Source organism: Dipodomys merriami, unplaced genomic scaffold (genome assembly GCF_024711535.1).
Source record: "Dipodomys merriami isolate MVZ:Mamm:240054 unplaced genomic scaffold, mDipMer1.0.p SCAF_156, whole genome shotgun sequence".
NCBI lineage: Eukaryota > Metazoa > Chordata > Mammalia > Rodentia > Heteromyidae > Dipodomys > Dipodomys merriami.
In genome coordinates this window covers 670001-691699 of record NW_027202893.1, presented here as the reverse complement: position 1 = coordinate 691699, position 21699 = coordinate 670001, and the positions used below count along the sequence as shown (strand labels likewise).

General features: G+C 43.4%; 1 protein-coding gene across 1 annotated transcript in view; it reads left to right on the top strand.

The window, feature by feature from the left end:
* The first annotated feature begins 11160 nt into the window (after positions 1 to 11160).
* The window catches only part of LOC138827428 (calpain-8), a 63186-nt gene continuing 52647 nt past the window's right edge, over positions 11161 to 21699 (top strand). Inside the window, exons 1-2 of the mRNA XM_070022914.1 lie at positions 11161 to 11397; positions 15417 to 15486. Coding sequence (XP_069879015.1) covers positions 11161 to 11397; positions 15417 to 15486 — 307 coding nt within the window. The remainder of the gene's footprint in view (positions 11398 to 15416; positions 15487 to 21699) is intronic.

The following is a 21699-nucleotide window of genomic DNA, read 5'->3' as shown; positions in this document are numbered from 1 at the left end:
TTACCTGTGGATCTATAGAATGAAAATGGCCCCAACATTAACTGCTTGATAGGAAAGAATTGGGCAGTTCTGTGACTACCATGGAGACTGTGGATGGAAGGCCCAGGCTCAAAACCTTCACAGTATGGGTCACCGCCTTTCTTCTTTCTCTAATTATCTTTCCTCCATACTGAACCTAATCCTAGAGCAGCAGTTTGCTGCTCTTAGTCTCAGTATGCTACACATGTGAATGAAGCTTTTAGGTACAGTGTTCAAATCCTCAGTGTCCTTGCTGATACTTTTGTCTGCTTGTTCTATCACTTAGAGTAAGTATATTGTATTACAATCTCACACTAAGGCTGCATATTTTTCCTTTGTCCTGCCAAGATTTGCTTTATGTATTTGAAGTTATGTGGTTGTGAGTATACAGTTTGAAGCTAATTACTATATTCTACCAATGAACTAATCTTTTCTTATTCTGAAATATTTCTCCTTATTTCTAGTAGTATTTCCTTATTTATTTGTTGTCTCAAAGTAGGGTTTTTATGTAACATTATTGATACAGCTAGTTTGATAAGTGTTTGTGAGCAATTTTCCCTTGTCTTTTGATTTGATCTTTTCCATTTCTTTTCTTGTTCTATTACCTTTATTTTGTTTGTTTGTTTGTTTTTTTGGGTCCGGTCATGGGGCCTGAACTCTGGGCCTGGGCGCTGTCCCTCAGCTCTTCAGCTCAAGGCTGGCTCTCTACCACTTGAGCCACAGTGCCACTTCTGGCTTTTTTCTTTTTGCTTATGTGGTGCTGAGGAATTGAACCCAGGGCCTCTGGCATGCGCTCTACCACTGAGCCACCTTCCCAGCCCCTCTATTACCTTTATTTAGGGTTCCATTCATCCTGGGGCTTGAACTCAGGGCCCGGGTACCATTCTTCAGTTTTTATTCAAGGCTAATGGTGTATTACTTTGAACCTTAGCACTGGTTCCAGAATTTTGGTAGTTAATTGGAGATAGAAGTCTCATGGATTTTCCTGCCTGGGCTGGCTTTGAATCATAATCCTCAATTGTCAACCTCAAGAGTAGCTAGGATTATAGGCATGAGCCACCAGTGCCCAGCAACTTTTCCCTTTCTTTATAATAAACACACATCACTTTGTTGTTGTCTGAAAATTTATTATTCTATTCCTATAATTTGTTTTGTGATACAGGGGCTTGAACTCAAAGCTTCACACTTGCTAGGTAGGTGCTGTGCTGCTAAGCCATGCTCCCAGGATATTTTTTTTATTTCTAGAATGTCCTCATTTAACCTGAATGGAAATATTGATATGTTACTAGTTAAATCTGCCTTCTTCTTGTTTTTATTTGTTCTTCTGGTTCTGTGTTCTTTTTCCTCTTCATTATTTTGTGTTTCCTTTTGGATGAGCTATTTTTATTTTATTATCCTCTTTCCCCAGTAAGTTAACTAGGTATCTATTATGTGCTGTTCTTTTCCTGAGAATAGCTGCAATGCTTTGTGATTTGAGAAACCCTGTGTAACCTCCTATTTTCTCTAAGCTGGCAGCAAGGTCTGGAGCTTTGATTAGATTCAATTTGCTTTTGAAAAGAGGACAGCTTTCCCCAGAGGTGGCCTGTGTTGTGCATGCTATTATATCATATGGTGAGGCAATAGCATCCCGGGCACAGATACACAGACTGGGAACTGGGCTTAGGTGGTACAGCCTTGATCATGGCTGTTCATCTCATTGTGAGACCATCCACCAGGGGGCAGCTACCTAGATCCATTCTTTCATTAAACATCATACAATGTTAACTCCTCTCATTCTCCTGCTAGCTGCAATTCCTCAGTAAAGAAGAACATTCCTTAGTTTATCAACTATTTAATTGAAATGCATTCTAGGACAGAAAAGACAGAAATGCATCAGGCTTTCCATTTGTCAGTTTTTTAAATTTGTTTTTGTTTTTTGCCAGTCCTGGGGCTTGAACTCAGGACCTGGGCACTGTCCCTGAGCTTCTTTTGCTCAAGGCTAGCCCTCTACTACTTGAGCCACAGTACCACTTCAGGCCTTTTCTGTATATGTGGTATTGAGGAATCGAACCCAGAACTTCATGTATGCTAGGCAAGTGCTCTACTACTAAGCCACATTCCCAGCCCCTCTTTGTCAGTTTTCAGAACCCCTAGTCTTCTACATATGTAGAAGAAATATTAAAGGATGCTTTGTAGGTGTTTTCAGAATAAAAGCAGCTAGCACTCTGCTCTCTGAAGACTGAAACAGGAAAAGGGGATTGCTACAAAAGTAATGTTACTAAGGCACTTGGTTTGAAGTGCATATACTGGCCTGTTGGCTGGCAACTGGGTCCTAGGGGGCAGCAGAGACCACTGGCTGCTGGAGCAAGGCACCTTGGCTTTGATACCTTTTACGTGTGTTAGGGCTGACTGTTGCTGCTTGTGGTCCCATGTTAGCTAGTCAGAATCTCAGCTGATCTGCATGCCATATCCCTGTGATGGCTGCCACGGGAAGCAGGCGCTGTCCCTAGTGTTTCTGGTCCTGCTGCTGGAAGGTGAGGGAGATGCATCCACTTCTCATGAATGGTGTGCTCAGGCTGGGGTTCTCATCCATGGAAGCATGAGTGATAATAGTGACCCTTGTGCAGGAAACAGGAGGTGGTGTGTGTAAAAGTCTGTGCGCATGCCACCAAGCAAGGTGTCCCTTATGTCCCTGGATGAGGGCTGGTCAGTTCTAGGCGAACGGCCTGGCTCAGCCCACTGCTCCAAGGGAAGTGTTAACGCGATTGAATGCATAGCAGGGCATAGATGGAGCGTGCTCTGAGCTTCCCCCACTCTCTGTGCAGATGATCAAGGGAGTACAAGTGATTCCTCCATTTGACCTGAGAAAGGGGTAGAGCAGAGGCTAGGGTCCAGGACCTCTGGACTCTCAGTTTTGGGCTCTTACTGGCTCTACTCTCTCTCTCTCTCTCTCTCTCTCTCTCTCTCTCTCTCTCTCTCTCTCTCTCTCTCTCTCTCTTTCTTGTTAGTCGTGGTCCCTCAGCTCTACCACTTGAGCCACAGCACTATGTCTGGCTTTTTCTGGTTATGTGGTACTGAGAAATCAAACCCAGGACCTCATGCATACAAGGTGAGCACTCTACCACTGAGCCACCTTCTCAACTCTGGCTATATCTCTGATTATGTTCTTAGCACTTTTGTCTATCTTTCTTAGGTTGTCTTGGTTAAAACCAGATTTGAAAACATTTTCAGGGAATTATGCATGAAATAAGCATCCTTGATATCTATGTGCATGTAAATTTCTACAACTATTCCCATCCTGGGCTTAATCGTTCAATCTCTCTCCAACCCAAGGTAAGACAGATGGTAGGCATCTACCTTTCCCTGGGCACTGGGGCAGGAGTTAAGTATCGCTTGAGCACTGCTAAATATTGTTAAAACACTGCCGATGAAAAGCCTTTATTGCAAGCTCCCCTTTAATGGTTCATTTTTCCTCTAAATGTGTTGAAGTGTTCTGGACTGTGGAGGTTTAACTCTCTATTTGACAGTTGCTAGACCTTCCCCTTCTCCCATCTCTTAGCTGCCTGGGGCACAGGACAAGCAATGGACTAATTCCAAGCTAAGCACACACACTGAACACCCTATAGATACCTTGTTGTTGTTGTTGTTGTTATTGTTGGTTATAGGGCTTGTACTCAGGACCTGGGCACTGTCCCTGACCTCTTTTGCTTAAGGTTAGTGCTCTACCATTCTGAGCCACAGCACCACTTCTGGTTTTCTTGGTGATTAATTGGAGTTAAGAGTCTCACAGACTTTCCTGCTTAGGCTGGGTTTGAACCGCAATGCTCAGATCTCAGCCTCCTGTATAGTTAGGATTACAGGCATGAGCCACCAGCACCCACCCAGCCCCACAGACATCTCCGAAGGCTACACCATGACCACAGCTTACTGCTAAAGCATGACGCTGTCTCCCATGGCACTGCCTCAGCAAACAGTTTGCATTGAACTTACAACCTGTACAAGCCTCAGTTTTATAGGAGACCCTACAGCCACTTCCACCCAGGACAGAGGGGGAGCCCAACCCTGGTTTTGAGCACAAGACCTGTGACTGGTTCAAACCTAACCCTTCAATTCTGTGAAGGTATGATTGGTGCATTCTTGGTCATCCTGTTCCTCCTTTTCTGGGCATATAAACATGCTGCTCACCTCACAAGAGTTAGCCAGTAAACACTCTCTGGTGTGGCCCAGTAAAAGCTTCTTGGAGTGGGCTTTCCTTGCCTACTTTTTTTATGTGCCAGTACTGGAGGTCGAACTTAGGGCCTGGATGCTGTCCACTTCCAACTTGTGGCTGGTTAATTAGAGACAAGAGTCTCACAAACACTCCTGCCCAGGCTGGCTTTGAACTGTGATTCTCCAATCTCAGCCTCCTGAGTAGCTAGGATTATAGGTGTGAGCCACTGGTGCCAGGCTTTCTTGCCTATTTTGACCTTCATTGTTAGTAGAGGAGCTGAATTGGCAACGTGAGGAAAAAAAGAGATGGCCATGGAGGTGGCAGCAGTGACAGTGGAGCTGGAAGCCGCTGGCAGCTGCATGAAGTCAGCATTGATGGCTGATGGGCGCCAGCAGATCGCCACCGTGGTGGAGCCAGGGCCAGTGCTGAGATAGAGGCAAGGCAGTATCAGAACCAGCACCAGCAGCTGGTCTGAGCAAGAAGCAGCAGGAACTGTGACCCTTGCCTCTGCTGTATAGCACGCTGGCTTCTGACATCACAGAAAGACAATAACTCCTTCTTTAAGCCATTTATGTCAGACATTTTGTCACAGAAATACAAAAGTGACTAACATAGTGGAACCATACAATGGCATTTTGTGATTAGCTTCATTTAATTTGCAAAACATTTCCAAACTTCATCTATATAAGTCAGAGAGAACGAGAGCGATAGACAGAGAGAGAGAGAGAGAGAGAGAGAGAGAGAGAGAGAGAGAGAGAGAGAGAGAGAGAGAGAGAGAGAGAGAGAGAGAGAGAGAGAGAGAGAGAGAGAGAGAGAGAAAGGAGAGGTTGTGTTTTGCTAAGATTGAACCTGGGACCTTGTGCAACGAATGGTAGGCAAGCACTCTACCATGAGCCACATCCTTAGCCATTGAGTTTTTGAAAGGATCTCTCTACATATGTAGCCCAGACTCTTGCCTTGACCTTAAGATCATCCTGCCAAATGCTAGGATTACAGGCATGCACCATCATGCCCAGCTATTTCACTCTTTTTAATAGCTAAATACTATTCCATTGCATGTGTATACCACATTTTTGTTTATTCATTCATTTGTTGGTGTACATTGGGTTGTTTCAGCTTTTTAACTACCGTAAGTAATGCTGCTATGCATGCATGCATACAGGTTTTTGTGTGGTCCTGTGTTTTTAATTTTGTTTCAATGTCCTGTGGAATGTGGGAGTTGCTGCTGGGAGTTGCTCTGTTTAGCATCTTGACCAGACTGTTTTCCAAAACAGCCAAACCAGATTACATTCCTACCAGCAATGTCTGAGACTCTGTAATACCCTTGACACTTGGTGCCAACCCTGTTTGCCTTAGCATTCGGAACACGGAAGGCTCAGGAGGCAGAACTCTCTGCCAGCGTTCACCCATCCCTTTTCTAAAGCTTTGCAAAATTTCTTTATCTATCTATCTATCTATCTATCTATCTATCTATCTATCTATCTATCTATCTATCTATCTATCTATGTACTTTTTGTTGGTTGTGAGGCTTGAACTCAGGGCCTAGGAGCTGTCCCTGAACTCTTCTGCTCAAGGCTATTGTTCTACCACTTTGAGCCACAACGCCACTTCCAGATGTCTAGGGTTAATTTGAGATAAGAATCTCACAGACTTTCCTGCCTGGGCTGGCTTTGGACCACCATCCTCAGATCTCAGCCTCCTGAGTAGCTAAGATTACTGGTGTGAGCCACCAGCACCCAGCTTTGCAAACTTTAATTGCCCGAGAATCCTCTTTGGACTTTGGATAATATCAGGGCAATTTCTCTTTCTTGCTGAGGGGATGCTTAGGCCTGGCTCCTTCTAGCCAGGGAGGGATTGTCTGGGAGGAAAGTTCAGCATTCTGGCTCAGTGGATGGGTGCTGAGAAGGAAGCGCCATTCACCTGGGCTGTTTGCCAGGAGTTGTTCTTATTGTATAGGTGCTGCCAGGCATGTGTCTGCATGGCCCTGTCACCTCTGTAATGGATCCCGAGGCTTCCTGGCAGGGAGCTGCTGCTGGCTCTTGTAGGTGTCTACAGCATGAGGCAGGAGAGAAATCTGGCCAGGTGGATAGACAGTGGGGGGCGGTGGGGGTGTCAGCCTGCTTCCTCCCAGATGGCCTGCTGATAACAGGTAGATGCTGGCTGGCTGCTCACAAGGGGCCGGTGAGCAGAGGCCTCCCTCCTCCATTCACTGTTTTTCCGTGACTGGGCAAATGAGGTCTCTATTTGCAGCAGCTCAGACCTGCCTGCTAGATGAGGAAGGGCTGGTTTGCAAAGCATCTGGATGCAGAAGGTAGACAATTTAGGAAGGTGGGGTTTGGAAGAAAGGAGATTGCTAATCCCAGAGGAATTCCCTGGTGGAGAAGGGAAAATTATCAGCTGTACTTAGGCTGCCATTGGAGGAGGAAGGACTCGTTCTTGTTTTTTTTTTGTTGTTGTTGTTTGTTTTTCTTTTTTGAGCCTAGAGGGAATGTTTTGGGGAGGCGTCTTGAAGAAACAGTCAGGGAAAACAATCCCATAAGGTCCTTAGTGATGAAGTAATGACTCCGTAGGGGTGTAAGGACAATGATATCTGATTGAATTATGTCCAGACACTGGACATCTTTGATGGACAGGTGTTCCTTCCTTTTTCACATTTACTGAGGCCCTACTGTGTTCTAGGAGCTTTCTAGGATCCGGGGATTTAATGATGAGCAGAACAAATGTGAACTTACAGAATTCAGAGCCTGATGTAATAGAGGGGTGTTAGTTCACAGATCTCAGGGGTTAGTGCAGGGAGGGTGCTGAGGGCTGCTATGGGAGGGTACACAAAGGGAAGGGACTTAGTGAGGGAAAAAGGACATTGAGGGAATAAAGAGAAATCTCCAAGGGGGTAGGGGCTAGACCAAGCCCTTCAGATACTAGCTTGAGCCTCTGAAGGTCATTCTGACCTTTTCTTTTTGATGAAATTTAGGTAACTACATTTTCCCCTCTTGTACCTGGGGAGAAGACCCTGTTTTCTGCTGGCCCAGACCCACCACTGAGCTAAGTGCGGAGTACACAGATTACTACTGGTTTAGGCCTTGTAAGTCAGCTGGTCTATGACCTCTAGTGTGTGGTCTTTTTAAAGAATCTTCTATGGGGCTCCGGGCTTTCATCTCAGATCTATAGGACTGGAAATCTGTATTTTGGGGATGAGAGCAGTAGTTGGATCTAGTAAGGAGTCAACATTTTAAGCAAGTGCTTGGGGGAAGGGACTATGGAAACTGCTTTATGCAAACTGTGGTTGCTGTAACAAATATGGCGGCTTAAAACAGCAGAAATAGGGGTTGGAGGTGTGGTTCAGTTGATAGAATGCTGGCCAATGAATAAAGTCACAGGTACAAAGTTTGAGTCCCAGTCTAGGACCTAGAAAAGAAAAGAAATATATGCTCTTCCTATTCTAGGAGCTTGAAGTCCCAAATCAGTTCTATTGGGCTGACACTAAGGCCCGGGCAGGGCTTCTCTGCCTTCAGAGAAACAAGAGGAAGAATAGAGGCCTTGTGCCTTCAGCTCTTGGTGGCTGCGGGCATTCCTCTCACTATGGAGGAATGACCTCATGCTTGTGTGGGGTTTGATCTCTAGGCCTCGTGCTCTCATTTAGGTTTTTAATCTCCTGGCTGGAGCTCAACCACTTGAGCCACACTTCTAGTTCTAGCTTTCTCTTGGTCAATTGGAAAGAAGAGTTTCTTGGATTTGTCTAACCTGGGCTGACTCTGAAATGAGATTCTTAGATCTCAGCTGGGATTTATAGGTGTGAGCCATTAGCACCAGATCTCTTCCGCCTTCTTCTTAGGGCCAGGATAATCTCCCCATGTTAAGATCCTTCATTTACAAGTAAGGCGAACCATGGGACCTATGTTTCTTTGAGCCTGGCTTACTTCACTTAATATAATTTTTTCCAAGTCTTTCCATTTCCTAACAAATGGGGTGATAGCATTCTTTCTGATGGAGGTGTAGTATTCCATTGTATATATACACATTTTCTTGATCCATTCATCTCCTGAGGGGCATCTTAGCTATGGTAAATAATGCTGCGATAAACATGTTTAGTATGGCCTTGTCTGTGCTTGTTTGGGTAAATGCCCAGAAGTGGGATTTCTGGGTCATAGGGGAGCTCTATGTGGAGTCTTTTGAGGAACCTCTATACTGCTTTCCGAAGTGGTCGAACAAGTTTACACTCCCACCAACAATGCAGTAGGGTTCCCTTCTGTCCACATCCCCTCCAGCATCTGCTGTTATTAGGTTTCTTGATTATAGCCATTCTAACTGGGGTGAGGAAGAATCTCACTGTTGTTTTGATTTGCATTTCTTTTATGGATAGAGAAGTTAAGCATTTCTTCATGTGTCTATTGGCCATTCTTATTTCCTCTTCAGAGAAGTTTCTCTTTAAGTCTTTAGCCCACTTATTTATCGGGCAGTTGTTTCTTTGAGGATTTGTTGTAGGGGGATTTAGTTTTTTGAGTTCTAAGTATATTTTAGATATGAGACCCCTGTCCGTTGTATGGCTAGTGAAGATCTGCCAGTCTGTAGGCTTTCTATTGATCTTGCTAGCTATGTCCTTTGCCATGTAGAAACTCTGCAGTTTCATGCAATCCCACTTGTCCAAACTTTCTTTGATTTGTTGTGTTTCTGGGTCTTTATTAAGAAAATTTAGGCCTTTGCCAAGGAGCCCTATAGTTTCTCTTCCTTCTTCCTGTAATGTTTTCAGGGTGTCTGCTTTGACTTTGAAGTCTTTGATCCATTTGGAGTTGATTCTGGTACAGGGTGATATATAAGGATCTAGCTTTAGTTTTCTACAGGTGTTTAACCAATTTTGCCAGCACCATTTACTGAAGAGGCTGTCTTTCTTCCATTCTATTTTTTTTTAGCTCCTTTAGCTCGTTTATTGAAGATTAGGTGGCTTTTTAGGTGGATTCATTTCTGGGTCTTCAGTTCTATTCCATTGGTCCTCAGATCTGTTCTTGTGCCAGTACCGAGGTGTTTTGATTACTATGGCTTTGTAGTATAGTTTGAAATTTGGTATTGATATTTCTCCAGCACTGTTCTTTCTGCTAAGGATTGTTTTTGCTATTCGGGGTCTTTTATTGTTCCATATGAATTTTTGGGTTGCTTCTTCTATTTCTTTGAAGAATGAGGTTGGAATATTGATAGGTATCACATTGAATTTGTAGATAGCCTTTGGAAATATTGCCATTTTCATGATGTTAATTCTTCCAATCCAGGAGCATGGGAAGTTTTTCCACTTCCTAAGTTCTGCTTTAATTTCTTTTTTTTTTAGGTTTTTAAAGTTTACATCGTAGAGGTGCTTCACTTCCATGGTTTCCCTTATTTGCAATAACTAGATAAGCCTAGGACAAGCAGAAAAGGTCAAAAGCTATGTACATATGACCAGATAAGATGATGTTAAGTGAAATGAACCAAGATAGGGACACAACTGGTTTTTTCTTTCTTGCTACGTTTTTAATGTATTTAAAATGTACTATGTGATTTTTTTGTTTCTTCTGTATGTTCTTCCCACCACGGTATAACCCCTGTTTTCACTGCATTTGCTTCTGGTGTCCTGCATCTTGTATATACATTTTTCTAATCTGGGGAGGGGAAGGGAAGTAACAAAATGCTGAAATAAGGATACAGGTTGACCCATTGTAACAATGAGATGTACAAGACACTATGTTGAAAACGAACTTTACAACTTGGTGGAGGGGGGAGGGAGAAATTGGAGAGATGGGGAGGTTAGGTACGGTAGGGGAAAACAAAGGAGGAGGCAACAATGCTCGATGGGAAATGTACTCATTACCTTACTCATGTAACTGTAGCCCTCTGTACAGTATTTCTACAATAAAAACATATTTAAAAAAAGATCCTTCATTTAATTATATCAGCAAATAGTCATTTTTTCAAATAAGGTAATATTTACAAGTTCTAAAGATTAGCACTTGGTATTTTTGGGGATTTATTTTCCAGAGACCACACCTACCAATGTTCAAATCATTAACCCACCCACATTCTTAGGGTAGACAAGCATAGGAAATTGGAACCCAGAGACATGTCTCTTATCTAAGATCACATAGCCTGAAATTCACTTCTGAAACAAGAACCAAGACTCCTGACTCCCAGGCTATTATTGTTTTGTTTTGTTTTTTTTTTGCCCCCTGGCTCTGAGGAATAATGCTGTCTGACATCTACTGAAAACTTTTGTTGGACTGTTCTATGCAAATTCCATCTATGACCTCATCATTCTTCCAAATGACCACATGAGGTCAGTTCTCTGATTATCTGCCATTTTACAGATGAGGAAATTAAGAGGGGAGAAAAAAGGTTAAAGAACTTGTTCAAGGTGGCAGAGATAATTACTGGTGGAGCCAGGATAGAAACTCAGTCAGAGGCCTAATCTCCATTCATGAGTGGAACAACCTCTAATTGAGCTTACTAAGAATCAACTTCATGAATCACTCTTCTCTTATGTTTTTTGCCCTTCTAGAAAATATGGAGCTCAAGTTTCCTAGCAGGAAAAGAGACTTCTCTAGCCACTGGTCCTCCTTTTGCTCATGACTATTTCTCTAGTTCCTTGGTGAATTTTAGCCTCAACAAACTATCTCAACTCAGCCAATGCAGCCTGAGCAGGCCTTGAAGAGGCAGGACATGACCTAGGTCCTAATGGATTTCTTAGGCTAAGGTTCCCAGGATCCAGAGTGTGAAAAGCAGCAGGAGAAGGTGTGGCAAACTCATTTGCTCCTTGAGTACATATGTGGTCCTGGCGATGACTCACTTTCCTTTGGAAGAAAGCCTCCGGTGAAATGTTTACCTGTTCCACCTGCCTCATGCTACCTCTTAGCTCCCCTCCCAGTGGGACAAGTGTCAAAGTTCAGAGCGGTCCTGCCTTCCTAGCCACCCCCACAGAGCCCACAGCTATTATGGCAGCCCTGGCAGCTAGAGCATTGAAGCAGCGCGCAGCTGCTGAAGGCCTTGGCACCCACCAGAAAGCTGTGAAATACTTGAGCCAGGATTTTGAAGCATTGAAGAAACAGTGCTTGGACTCAGGGGTCCTATTTAAAGACCCAGAATTCCCTGCGTGTCCATCAGCCTTGGGCTACAAGGATCTTGGCCCAGGCTCCCCCCAAACTCAAGGCATCGTCTGGAAGCGACCCACGGTAAGGAGGTGGGCTTAGGGCTGGGTGTCACACAAGATGGAGAGTTATCAAGTGAAGGAAGAAGTTGAAGTAATCTTGGTGGTAGATTATATTTTTGGATCCTATATTTCAGACTGCTTTTCTATTTTTAGACAAAGAGCATGCAAAGCTTTGGAATGGGGCAAGTTTAACATGAATACTGGTTCTGATGCAGTGGCTTTAGGTGATAGCTTAATCTCAGTGAGCCTCAATTTTCTCATCTGGAAAGTGGTACTGCTAGTATTTTTCAGTTAGCATGAGAACTAGAGATAAATCCCACGGTATAATGGCCAGCATGGCAGGGGCACAGAATACATGGTAGTTATCATTGTATAGGGCCAGGCAATTATATGTGGCAACAAATCAATGCTAGGCAGCGTCAACCCTGGGTAAGCTATGCTAACATCTTTGCTGAAAGGTACACGATTTCCTAAGGTCATGGAACGTCTATGTTTCATCAACACCGGTGGGTCATTGCGTGATCTAATTTAGGTATCAGTTAACATTTGGCTAGTTTCTCTACTTCCTTTGACATTTGTAGAGCTTATAACCTCAACCACATTGCTCCTTCTCCCTCACCCCTGCCTTTACATGGTCTTACTGCCTACACAGGTAATTTTAGAGTATGGGCTGATTTGTGCCTGTCAACAGGGGTGATAAAATTCAGAGGTTAAGGCATGGAAGCTGATTAACATGGAACTGAAAGACTCCTTGTTGGAGTTTTCGAATGCCTGTTAAATAAATCTGTGTCAAAACGTAACCTCTCCGTGCCCTGTGATCTCAGGGTTGCTTTCAGCCACACTCAAGCTGGCGTTTCACAAAGATTCACCAGAGGACACAGCCTTGTCCCCTGCAGTCTTGTAGATCGTTAAATAGACTCCTGAGTCAGTAAGCATTCTCATTCTATCTCTACTGGAGAATGTGCCTCAGATCCTGAGGAAATGAGCCTATCCCTAATTTTGACTTTTCTCACCAAGAAGCCTCTAAAGGCCCTGTAAACAGATGGGGGAGGGCAGGGCACTACAAGTTCTCTCATGGTTTGTATGTATATATTTACAACAATTATGGTAAAATATAGAAAACAAGAAATTTACCATTTTGACTTAACTGTGTGTGTGTGTGTGTGAGACAGAGAGACAGAGAGAGAGAGAGAGAGGAGAGAGAGAGAGAGAGAGAGAGAGAGAGAGAGAGAGAGAGAGAGAGAGAGAGAGAGAGAGAGAGAGAGAGAGAGAGAGAGAGAGAGAGAGAATATATCCTGGGATTTAAACTTAGAGCCTAAATACTGTCCTTAGCTTTTTCACTTAAGACTGGTACTCCACCACTTGAATCACAACTCTACTTCCAGCTTTTTGGTGGTTAATTGGAGATAAGAGTCTCATGGACTTTTCTGCCTGAGCTTCAAACTGTGATCCTCAGATCTTAGCCTCCTGAGTAACTATGATTTCAGGTATGAGCCATGGGCACCTGCCACTCTGATTATTTTTCAATAGTCTCTCTCTCTCTCTCTCTCTCTCTCTCTCTCTCTCTCTCTCTCTCTGTTGTTGTTGGTTATGGGGCTTGAACTCTGGATGTGGGTGCTCTCCCTCAGCTCTTCAGCTCAAGGCGAGTGCTCTACCACTTGAGCCACAGCGCCATTTCCATTTTCTAGTGGTTTATTGGAGATAAGAAACTCACAGACTTTCCTGCCCAGGACGGCTTTGAACTGTGATCCTCAGATCTCAGCCTCCTGAGTAGCTAGGATTACAGGTGTTAGCCACCAGTGTACAGCTCATTAGTCTATATTAACTATAGAAATGTCTATACATTCATAATACTGTTCTTTCTTATTTCCCCCATCTCCTTTTCCTCTTCTGTACTCTAATGGTTCTCTGATCCCCCCCCCCGCCCGCACCAGATTCCATATAAGAGAGAAAATATGCTATCATTGTTCTGAATCTGGCTTATTTAATCATACATTTTCTTGCAAAAGACAGAATTTCATTCTTTATGGCTGCGTAGGACGCCACTGTGCATATATGCCACATTGTTCTTCATCCATCCATTGATTGGCATTTAGGCTGATTCCATAACTTTGCTATTATAAATAGTACGTGCTAACCATGAGTGCACAGTATCTCAATTAAAACTGGCTTTCATCCTCTTGTATATTTAACTCAGGAGTGGTACAACTGTAACTACTTATTCTTCAAGCTGCTGCTAAAAGAAAGGGTTGACCTGTGCTAACATTTGGAAGATAAGTTTTCCCAGTGAAGGTCTTGGGGTCAAACCTGGGTTCTCAAGATGAGTTTTATTTGTGATTTGAAATCACAGGACAGTATTTGTCCACTTGTGTTGGCCAAGAGCTGCATTCCGGTGTAGATCTGGGAGTGCTCTTAGCACCTGCAACTCAGCTTCCCTTGCTCCCCGCCCCCCATTATGCTGGGTCAATACCTCGCCCAGTTCTGAAGATGTGAGGAACATGCTAGAGGGCCTGATGCAGCCTCCTCAGTGATATGCTTCTCTGTCTAGAGTGTACTTTTCTTTTTTTTTTTTCCCAATTAAGTAGGGTATGGATCCTCAGGAGGAATACAGAGAGATAGGAGTGAGGCCATGCCCGATGCATAATAAAGACTCAAGATGAGAGGCACATGAAGGGTTGAATTATTGGGAAGTTAAGGAAAGGATGGAGAAAGAACAGGAGCTCTAAACTTCTCTGTGTAGGTTCACTTGTTTCTCCCTGAGTAGCTGAAGCTCCATAAATATCCCTTACCAGCACCTGCTGGTGATGGTAACCAGTAGCTGAATTGGAAATTCCAGAGAATTTCTCTCCCTCCCCCTGTTTCTTTCTCTCTCTCCTTCCTTCCTTCCCTTGCTCCCTTCCTTCCCTCCCTCTCTCCCTCCCTCCCTCCCTCCCTCCCTCCCTCCTTCCTTCCTTCCTTCCTTCTTTCCTTCCTTCCTTCCTTCCTTCCTTCCTTCCTTCCTTCCTTCCTCCCTTCCTTCCTTCCTCCCTTCCTACCTTCCTTCTTTTTCTCTTTCCTCCCTCTCTCCCCCTCTCCTTCCTTCCCTCCATCCTTTCCCACCTCTTCTCTTTTTTCCCTCTCTCCCACCTTTCTTTGTTTTTTGTTTTTTGTTGTTGTTGTTGTGTTCCTCTCTTCCCTGACTGCTAAGGTGTAAGCAGTACCAGGTATGGAATGGAGACTCAATAAATCTTTGTTGGCTAGACAAAGAAAAAAAGAGGTAAGGGCTGGGCATGGCTCAACTGGTAAAGCACTTGCCTAGCAATATAAATCCCTGAGTTCAAATCCCAGTAACTCTCTCTCTCTCTCTCTCTCTCTCTCTCTCTCTCTCTCTCTCTCTCTCTCTCTCTCTCTCTCTCTCTCTCTCTCTCTCTCTCTCTCTCTCTCTCTCTCTCTCTCTCTCTCTCTCAAGCATCTTCTTCTTCCAGCACAGAGTCTGGGGTGTGACCTTACCTGTGGGTAGATCCCAGTTGGAGGCAGGTGAGTGGAGGAAGTGCAGGTCAGACATGTGCCTCTCAGAGTTGAGTTCTCTGCTTCCTGACACCTCCATGATCCCATCAGCCATGGGGTCATTATCCCTTAATCAAGTATTTAATGAGTGTCCACAGGGTGCATAGCATTTTGCCAAACATTACTCTAATCATCTTTCTGTGTAAATAGGGGTGTTGTCTGAATCATATTTCATTGGATTATTATCTCAGCTTTTGCCTTTCTCCTACCTCCCCCACACCCTACCACCTTTTCACACCCACAGAGTAATAAAAACATTAGTCAAGAAGGGGCTCTGGGCTCTGGGAAGTCCTAGTTGTGTGATTCTGGCCAGGTCTCTAGGCTTAAGAGACCCACATTAGTGACTCTGTAATAAAATGCTTTTGTGATAAGCTTACCTCCTAGGGTTTTTTTTTCCAGCTCTGAATTCTGTAACTCTGATATTCCTTCACCCAGACAGCCTCTGTCATCACTGGGGCATCTCATGACTTGTGTTTTGTCTTAACTTACTTTCAGGAATTGTGTCCAAACCCTCAGTTTATCGTTGGTGGAGCCACACGTACAGACATCCGTCAGGGTGGTCTCGGTGAGTAACTGGGGTGAGTCCTATTTGTTTTGGGAGAGGGCAGGCCAGAATGTGTCATGAGCAACATCAGATTATGATGTTAGACTTGACTAACCTAAATTCCAAAGGTGGTTTGCCCAGGTAAGATTGTGGTTTTGAGGCTGCATTGGGTACTACGGATCTGAATACTACAACTAACTTTTGGTTCTCCTTCTTGCCAGCTCATTCAGACCCCTTCATGCTGGAGTGAGGAGCCAGGACTAGATACACAGAGCAGATAACTATAGACTATAATGTATGGTGTTTTTTGTAGTTGCCCTTAAGCAGACACAGGTCCCTATGAATTGACTGTGTCTATATAATTGTACATGGTCAGAGTAGACAGCTTTATAATTAGTAAGACAATAAAAATATTATCTTTCTAGTCAAACATTCTTTCATAAAACAGGGATCCTGGAATCAAGAACCTTCGTTTAAGGGGGTTGAGGATATAGCTCAGTGGTAGAGTGGTACTTAGCAAGTATGAGGCCCTGAATTTAACAAACAAAGGAGAAAAAAAATCCTTCATCATTTCTTTTTTCTTTTTCTTTTTGTCGGTGATGGGGCTTGAACTCTGGGCCTGAGAGCTATCCCTGCACTCTTTAGCTCAAGGTGAGCGCTCTACTGCTTGAGCCACAGCACCACTTTCGGTTTTCTAGTGGTTTATTGGAGGTAAAAGTCTCAAGGTCTTTTCTGCCTGGGCTGGCTTTGAGCCGTGATTGTCAGATCTCAGCCTTTTGAGTAGCTAGGATTACAGGCATGAGCCACAGGTGCCCAGCTTGCCTTCCTCATTTCTAAAGTTATCATATTCTTTTTCAAGTCAAGTGGAATTGAGCTTAGGAAATAATTTCATTTTTATAAGTCTAAGACTCAGTGGTCACAAGTGTGACATCCTTGATGTCAGATTGACTTTGCTGATCCCTTAACTCTCTCACAAATGGGAGTTTCTGCGTTGAGTTGGGCAATGCTTTACATTGTATGGTACAACATGACCCTGAATTGGCTTTGCTGGGCTCCCATCGCTGATTACTTACCACTGCATGGTTGAAGTACTTAATATGCATGTATGTAATTAGAACAATGAAACCTGTTGAAATTGTTTTAAGAAGGGGAGAGGAGAGATGTGGGAGAGTGACAGAGGGGTGAGTTTGATCCTGGTACTTTGTATGCACCCATGGAGTTGTCACAATGAACCCCCTCTTATACAATTAATAGATACTAATAGAAACAAAAAATTAGGGCTGGAGATGAAGGCAAGGAATAAATGGAATTTAACTGGCAAAAATCAGCCAACAAATAGAAACCTAAGCATTCATGCTCACCCCATAATCTTTTATTTCTTAGGAAGCATCCCTTCCTTTTCTTTCCCCCTTTTTCAGCCGAGAAAAACCTTCTCTCTTCAGCCTATTGAAAACCATTATGACTTTGAAAATTGTATTTTATTTTAAGTACTTCCAATGTTCTGTCTTTTAACTAGTATAGCAAATGTTCCCCTAGTCAGAGCTCACAGAGTATGGCTGCAAATCACAGAGAACAATTTGGGGTGTGTGACCTGCCCTGATAAACCACACCCTTCATCTCTCACGCTCTAAGGGCTCACAGAAGGGTAGCAATCTGACCTTTCATGTTCTGGGTGAGTGTGTAGTGCCCTTTTACTTCAAGCTAAACAGTTCACCTCATTTAGCACGCATCCCAGGGAAACACAACTTTGAATGTTTGCCTTTAATAGCTCCTTGTGAGAGATGTTCTAACTTCAGGAAAGGTTTTTAATGAGTGTCTTTTCATTGATTGATGTGGAGGGATTGTCCTTTGAAAAGTTTTAAGTGAAGAGATTTGAGGGTTCTCCAGAAGGGGCGGGGGAAGTGTGTTACCATGGAGAGTATGCATGATCGATGGAGACCAAGGCCAGAAGAGCAGGAAATGAGCCTAATTCTCAGAATCCAGCTCACATCTAAACCAGTGAAGCAGCCACCATTGTGGTAGTTTTTAATGAGTGGAGCCGAAATGGGCTGTTTGAGCACCTGAGAAGGACCTGGTACTTGGACAGAGTCTGAACCAAGCTCAGCAGATCAAATGTCAGCAGGCAGAGAATTGGAAGCTCACAACTCATTCCAAAGACATGGCTGAGTGGCAGCCACTTGTGGGGCCTGTGAGATCTGAGCTAAGTCTGGCCCTGAACAATGCGTGGATTACAATTAAGGTGGGGGACTCCACTGGACACAAGGTGGGTTATGGAAGAACAAGGGGCCTCAACTAGCAGCAATTATTGAGTCAGGGCAGGGATTGGATTAATGGTTGGTTCATGCTTTGTTGGCTTTTCAGAGTTCAACTCAGCTCCATGATGGCGACTCTAGGTTTTTAATTTTAGCATTATTTTTAGCAATGAGCTATATAATGAAAAAGGTAAAGGTGTCTTTTTTTCTCCACAGAGTTCTGTATTATTATTTTATTATTTAGAGTATGAAAAATTAAAACAACCAAAATGTACCTAGTGAAAAATATACTTCTCACCTGTCTCCTTCTGGTCTCCATCTGTTTCATTGTGTGCTGCCTTGTAACTACTTTTCAAACATTCCTTCAGTGCTGCTTTATGCAAATTCATGTAAATCTACACATATGTTCTAATTTCTATCCCTTTCTTACATTGAAGCAGCATACTATACATAATGCTTGCACTACTATTTGCTATTGTTTCACTTTATCAAATATCTTTTCATATTGCTCTATAAAGACCTTTGTTCTTTTTGCTTTGTTTTGTTTGGATGAGAGAGAGAGAAAAAAAGGACTGGGTTGGCCAAACTAATCTGGAATTTAAGATCCTCCTGCCTTAGCTTCCTGAGTTCTGGGATTATAGTCATGCATTACCATACCAGGTTTTGTACACTTTTTTTTTGTGTGTGTGTTGGTACCAGAGTTTGAACTGAGAGCTTCCCACTTGATGGGAAATTCTGCTACTCGGTGAGCCAGGCCTTAGCTGGCCCCTGGTACACTTTTGATCTGTGGACCTACACTCTCTGCCTTACATCATTATTAAGATGCTTGAGTATAGCCTAAATCTGAGGCTGCTTGTGTTTTTCTTTCTTGCTTATGAGTTCTTCTCTTGATAATCAGGCTGGATTAGGCATCTAGAGTAAATGTATCCTGAAAAGTTTCATGCAAACCACTCATCTGCATCGCTCTGTTCACAGCTCGCTGACACTGCTGAGTAGGAATACAAAGGTGTGTAGAGGTGCTGCAGTCAGCAGCACCTCAATAATGTTCTAGAAACAGACCCCAAATGGACCCTTGATGGTGGCTGTGGAGAAAGGCACAGAGAGAAGACTTTGCTTGTTGTTCACTAGGTCCTATGGTCCTTCCTGGTATTCTCAGAGCTGGCCTATATCTTGAAGCACAGCAGTAACTGCTAAGTCTACCTGCCAGCTGGGCTCCAGTTCTTACCTTTGCTTATCGGCAGGCAGGGAAATGCTACGATGTAGTCTCATTTGTATCTATGGATGTAAACATGCAACAGAACTTGAAATGCCTTTAGGTGCCAGTGGGTCCCAAGGCTACATGTCTTCTACAAAAGTAGAAGATCTTAGTCTCTGGTAAGTGAAGTTTGATGAATGCAGATAGAAATTAGATTATTTTCAGAATAACACACTGCAAGGTTTATCCAAGCTTTTTATGTATTAGTTGGCTTGCCTGCCTTCATTCCTTCTCTCTTCTCTCTCTTTCTCTCTCCTTCCCCCCATAGTTCTTTTTTTCCCCTCTTCTCATTAGGGTATCAAATCTTGGACCTCTTGCATGATAGGCAAGTGCTCTATCACTGAGTTAAATCCCCAGGCCAGCCCTTTGAGTGGTTTATTTTCCTTAAGGGAGCTGTGTTCCACTTTGAAAGGCTTGGTAAGTATCGAGATTTCCCCCTCTATCCTGCCTTCTTTACTTTTCCCTCTGAGTCTTATGCTCAGTGTGTTTGTGCTTACGTGTGCTTATCTTATCTCTTCTGACTCACTTATTTTCTATTGACCTCATTTTTCTCTTCACCTCTGTGGAACTGATGCTTTTCCTTCTTTTGTTATATTTATCGAGTAGCGTTTTAGACTCTGTGTATTCCTGTTTTGAAAGGAGAGTGACTAGACTATTTCACATATCCCTAAAGACAAAGAACCAATAGCACTGACCTAAATTCATTGCCTTCTTGTATGCATCCTTCACATTGATTTTCCTCTATAAGCCGGCGCTCCCCTATGGAGCAGGGCCTGGACTCCTGGAACAGGGCCTGGCACACATGCTTGTCAGTAATTGGGAGTAGTGTCAGCATCCTTAAGAGTGCTTTTCCAGACACCTTTTGATCTGTAGCATCCTTCAAGAACTGGAGCGAAGTAAATCAATTCACTAGAACAGGATGCTTACTTTTAATAAGCAATCAGGGAAGCCTCAGAGAACGTAAAGGGCCAAATCTGCTCATCGATTCCAGAGAGTGTGGGGTCAGACTTCTGGGAGGCAGGGAACACTGTACATGCAGCTCTGTGTGACCCAGTGGGCTTAATTGTGATGTGGGTAAAGTTTGACTTGCTAATGGGATGTTTTCCTTCCTTCAGTGCTCCCTTTCCTCCCCTCCCCATCTCTTGTCTCTCTGTTCTCTTTTGAGAGGACTTGGTATGCTCAAGTTCTGTTCCAAAATTACCTTTGTCCTTTCTACTCAGAACCAAGGCACTCCGGACAACCTTTATACTTTAGTGTGAATTGAAGACGGTGTGTCACAAGAGGACTTGCATATTGAGCAGTATGTTAAGAGCATGAAAGAATTCTTCATTGTCTGTTCCACTAACCCTCACTAGCTCATTTCCTTCTGGTACAGATATAAGCAGTGAAACAGTTATATTATTTTTCTATAGTCATGTTTTAAAATCTTACACACTCAGAAGCACTATTTTTGAGAGTGTATCCTGACTTGCCACAGGGAGCCATCACAGGATAAGTTAAGAGTTCCATCCTGTAAGAATGTCAAGCAGTTGTTTGTCTACTGGGCAGACATTTCTTTCACAGAAGGGGATTTTGTCAGTGGGCTCCCATTCAATTTTACCTGTTCAAATTGTAGAAGATCCCAGCAATTTCTTTGTAGGAGAAGGTAGAGGTGAGTCTCTGGCTCTCCAGGAGCTATCCTGTTAACCTCGGGAAAAGGTGGTAGCCCTAGGCCAGGGGACTGTTACTTTGACTTCTGTCTCACTTAGCAATCCTAGGTTTGGTTCTACAAATTGAATTCCATAGGGAGGCTGATTTTGTGTATTTGTGTATGGTGGGAGGAGGAGGGGGGCTGGCGCTTAAACTCAGGGCCTAGGCCTTGTCCCTAACAGATTTTTGGTGGTTAATTGGTGGTAAGAGTCTAATGGGCTTTCTTGCTTGGGCTGGTTTGAACCTCAATCCTCAGATCTTAGCCTCCTGAGTAGCTAGGACTATAGGAGTGAGCCACCAGTGCCTGGCTTCTACTTTATTTTCTTCATGACATTTATCCTCATTTGGCACATACATTTATTTATTGCCTTTTTTCCACTAAAATATGCACTCCATGACTTCAAAGATTTTCTTTCTGTTGTTGGATCCTTGGGGCCTGCAATCATATTTGGTATATGTTCAACATGAGCATGAATTTATAGAGGAAAAAAAATTCTTTTGGAGGTAGAGTTTCACTACAAAGCTCAGGCTGACCTCAGACTTGAGATTTGTCTACCCAGTTTCCTGATTGCTAGGATTATAGGTCTACACCACTATGTCTGCTCAGCTCATAATGAAAATTGTTAGTGGATGCACCTTCAGCATACCTGCATGGGCTGCTGGCTGATATGATTTTCTCTGTAGTTTCCCTGCTAATTAGAGTTGCCTCCACTGATCCCTCAAAGACATTCTTTCCTCTCTCCTTGCATTCTTTCTGCTCTTACAAACCACATTCAGGATATTTTCCCAGCCTAAAAACACCATGTTTTCTATTCACAATACTTTAAAATGTTTTCTTGCATTTTTATATCTTAGTTGACTTCCCTTCATCCCAGCATGTTTGGGGTTAAAAAGTCTCCTTAGCTTGCTGTGGGAAATTTCCATTACCCTGTGTTTAATATTTATGCATACTTCAAGAACTCAGATGGACATTCCTAGCACTAAATATTCCTAGCACTTAAGGGCATTATGAACTTTCTAGCCATTTTAACACCATAC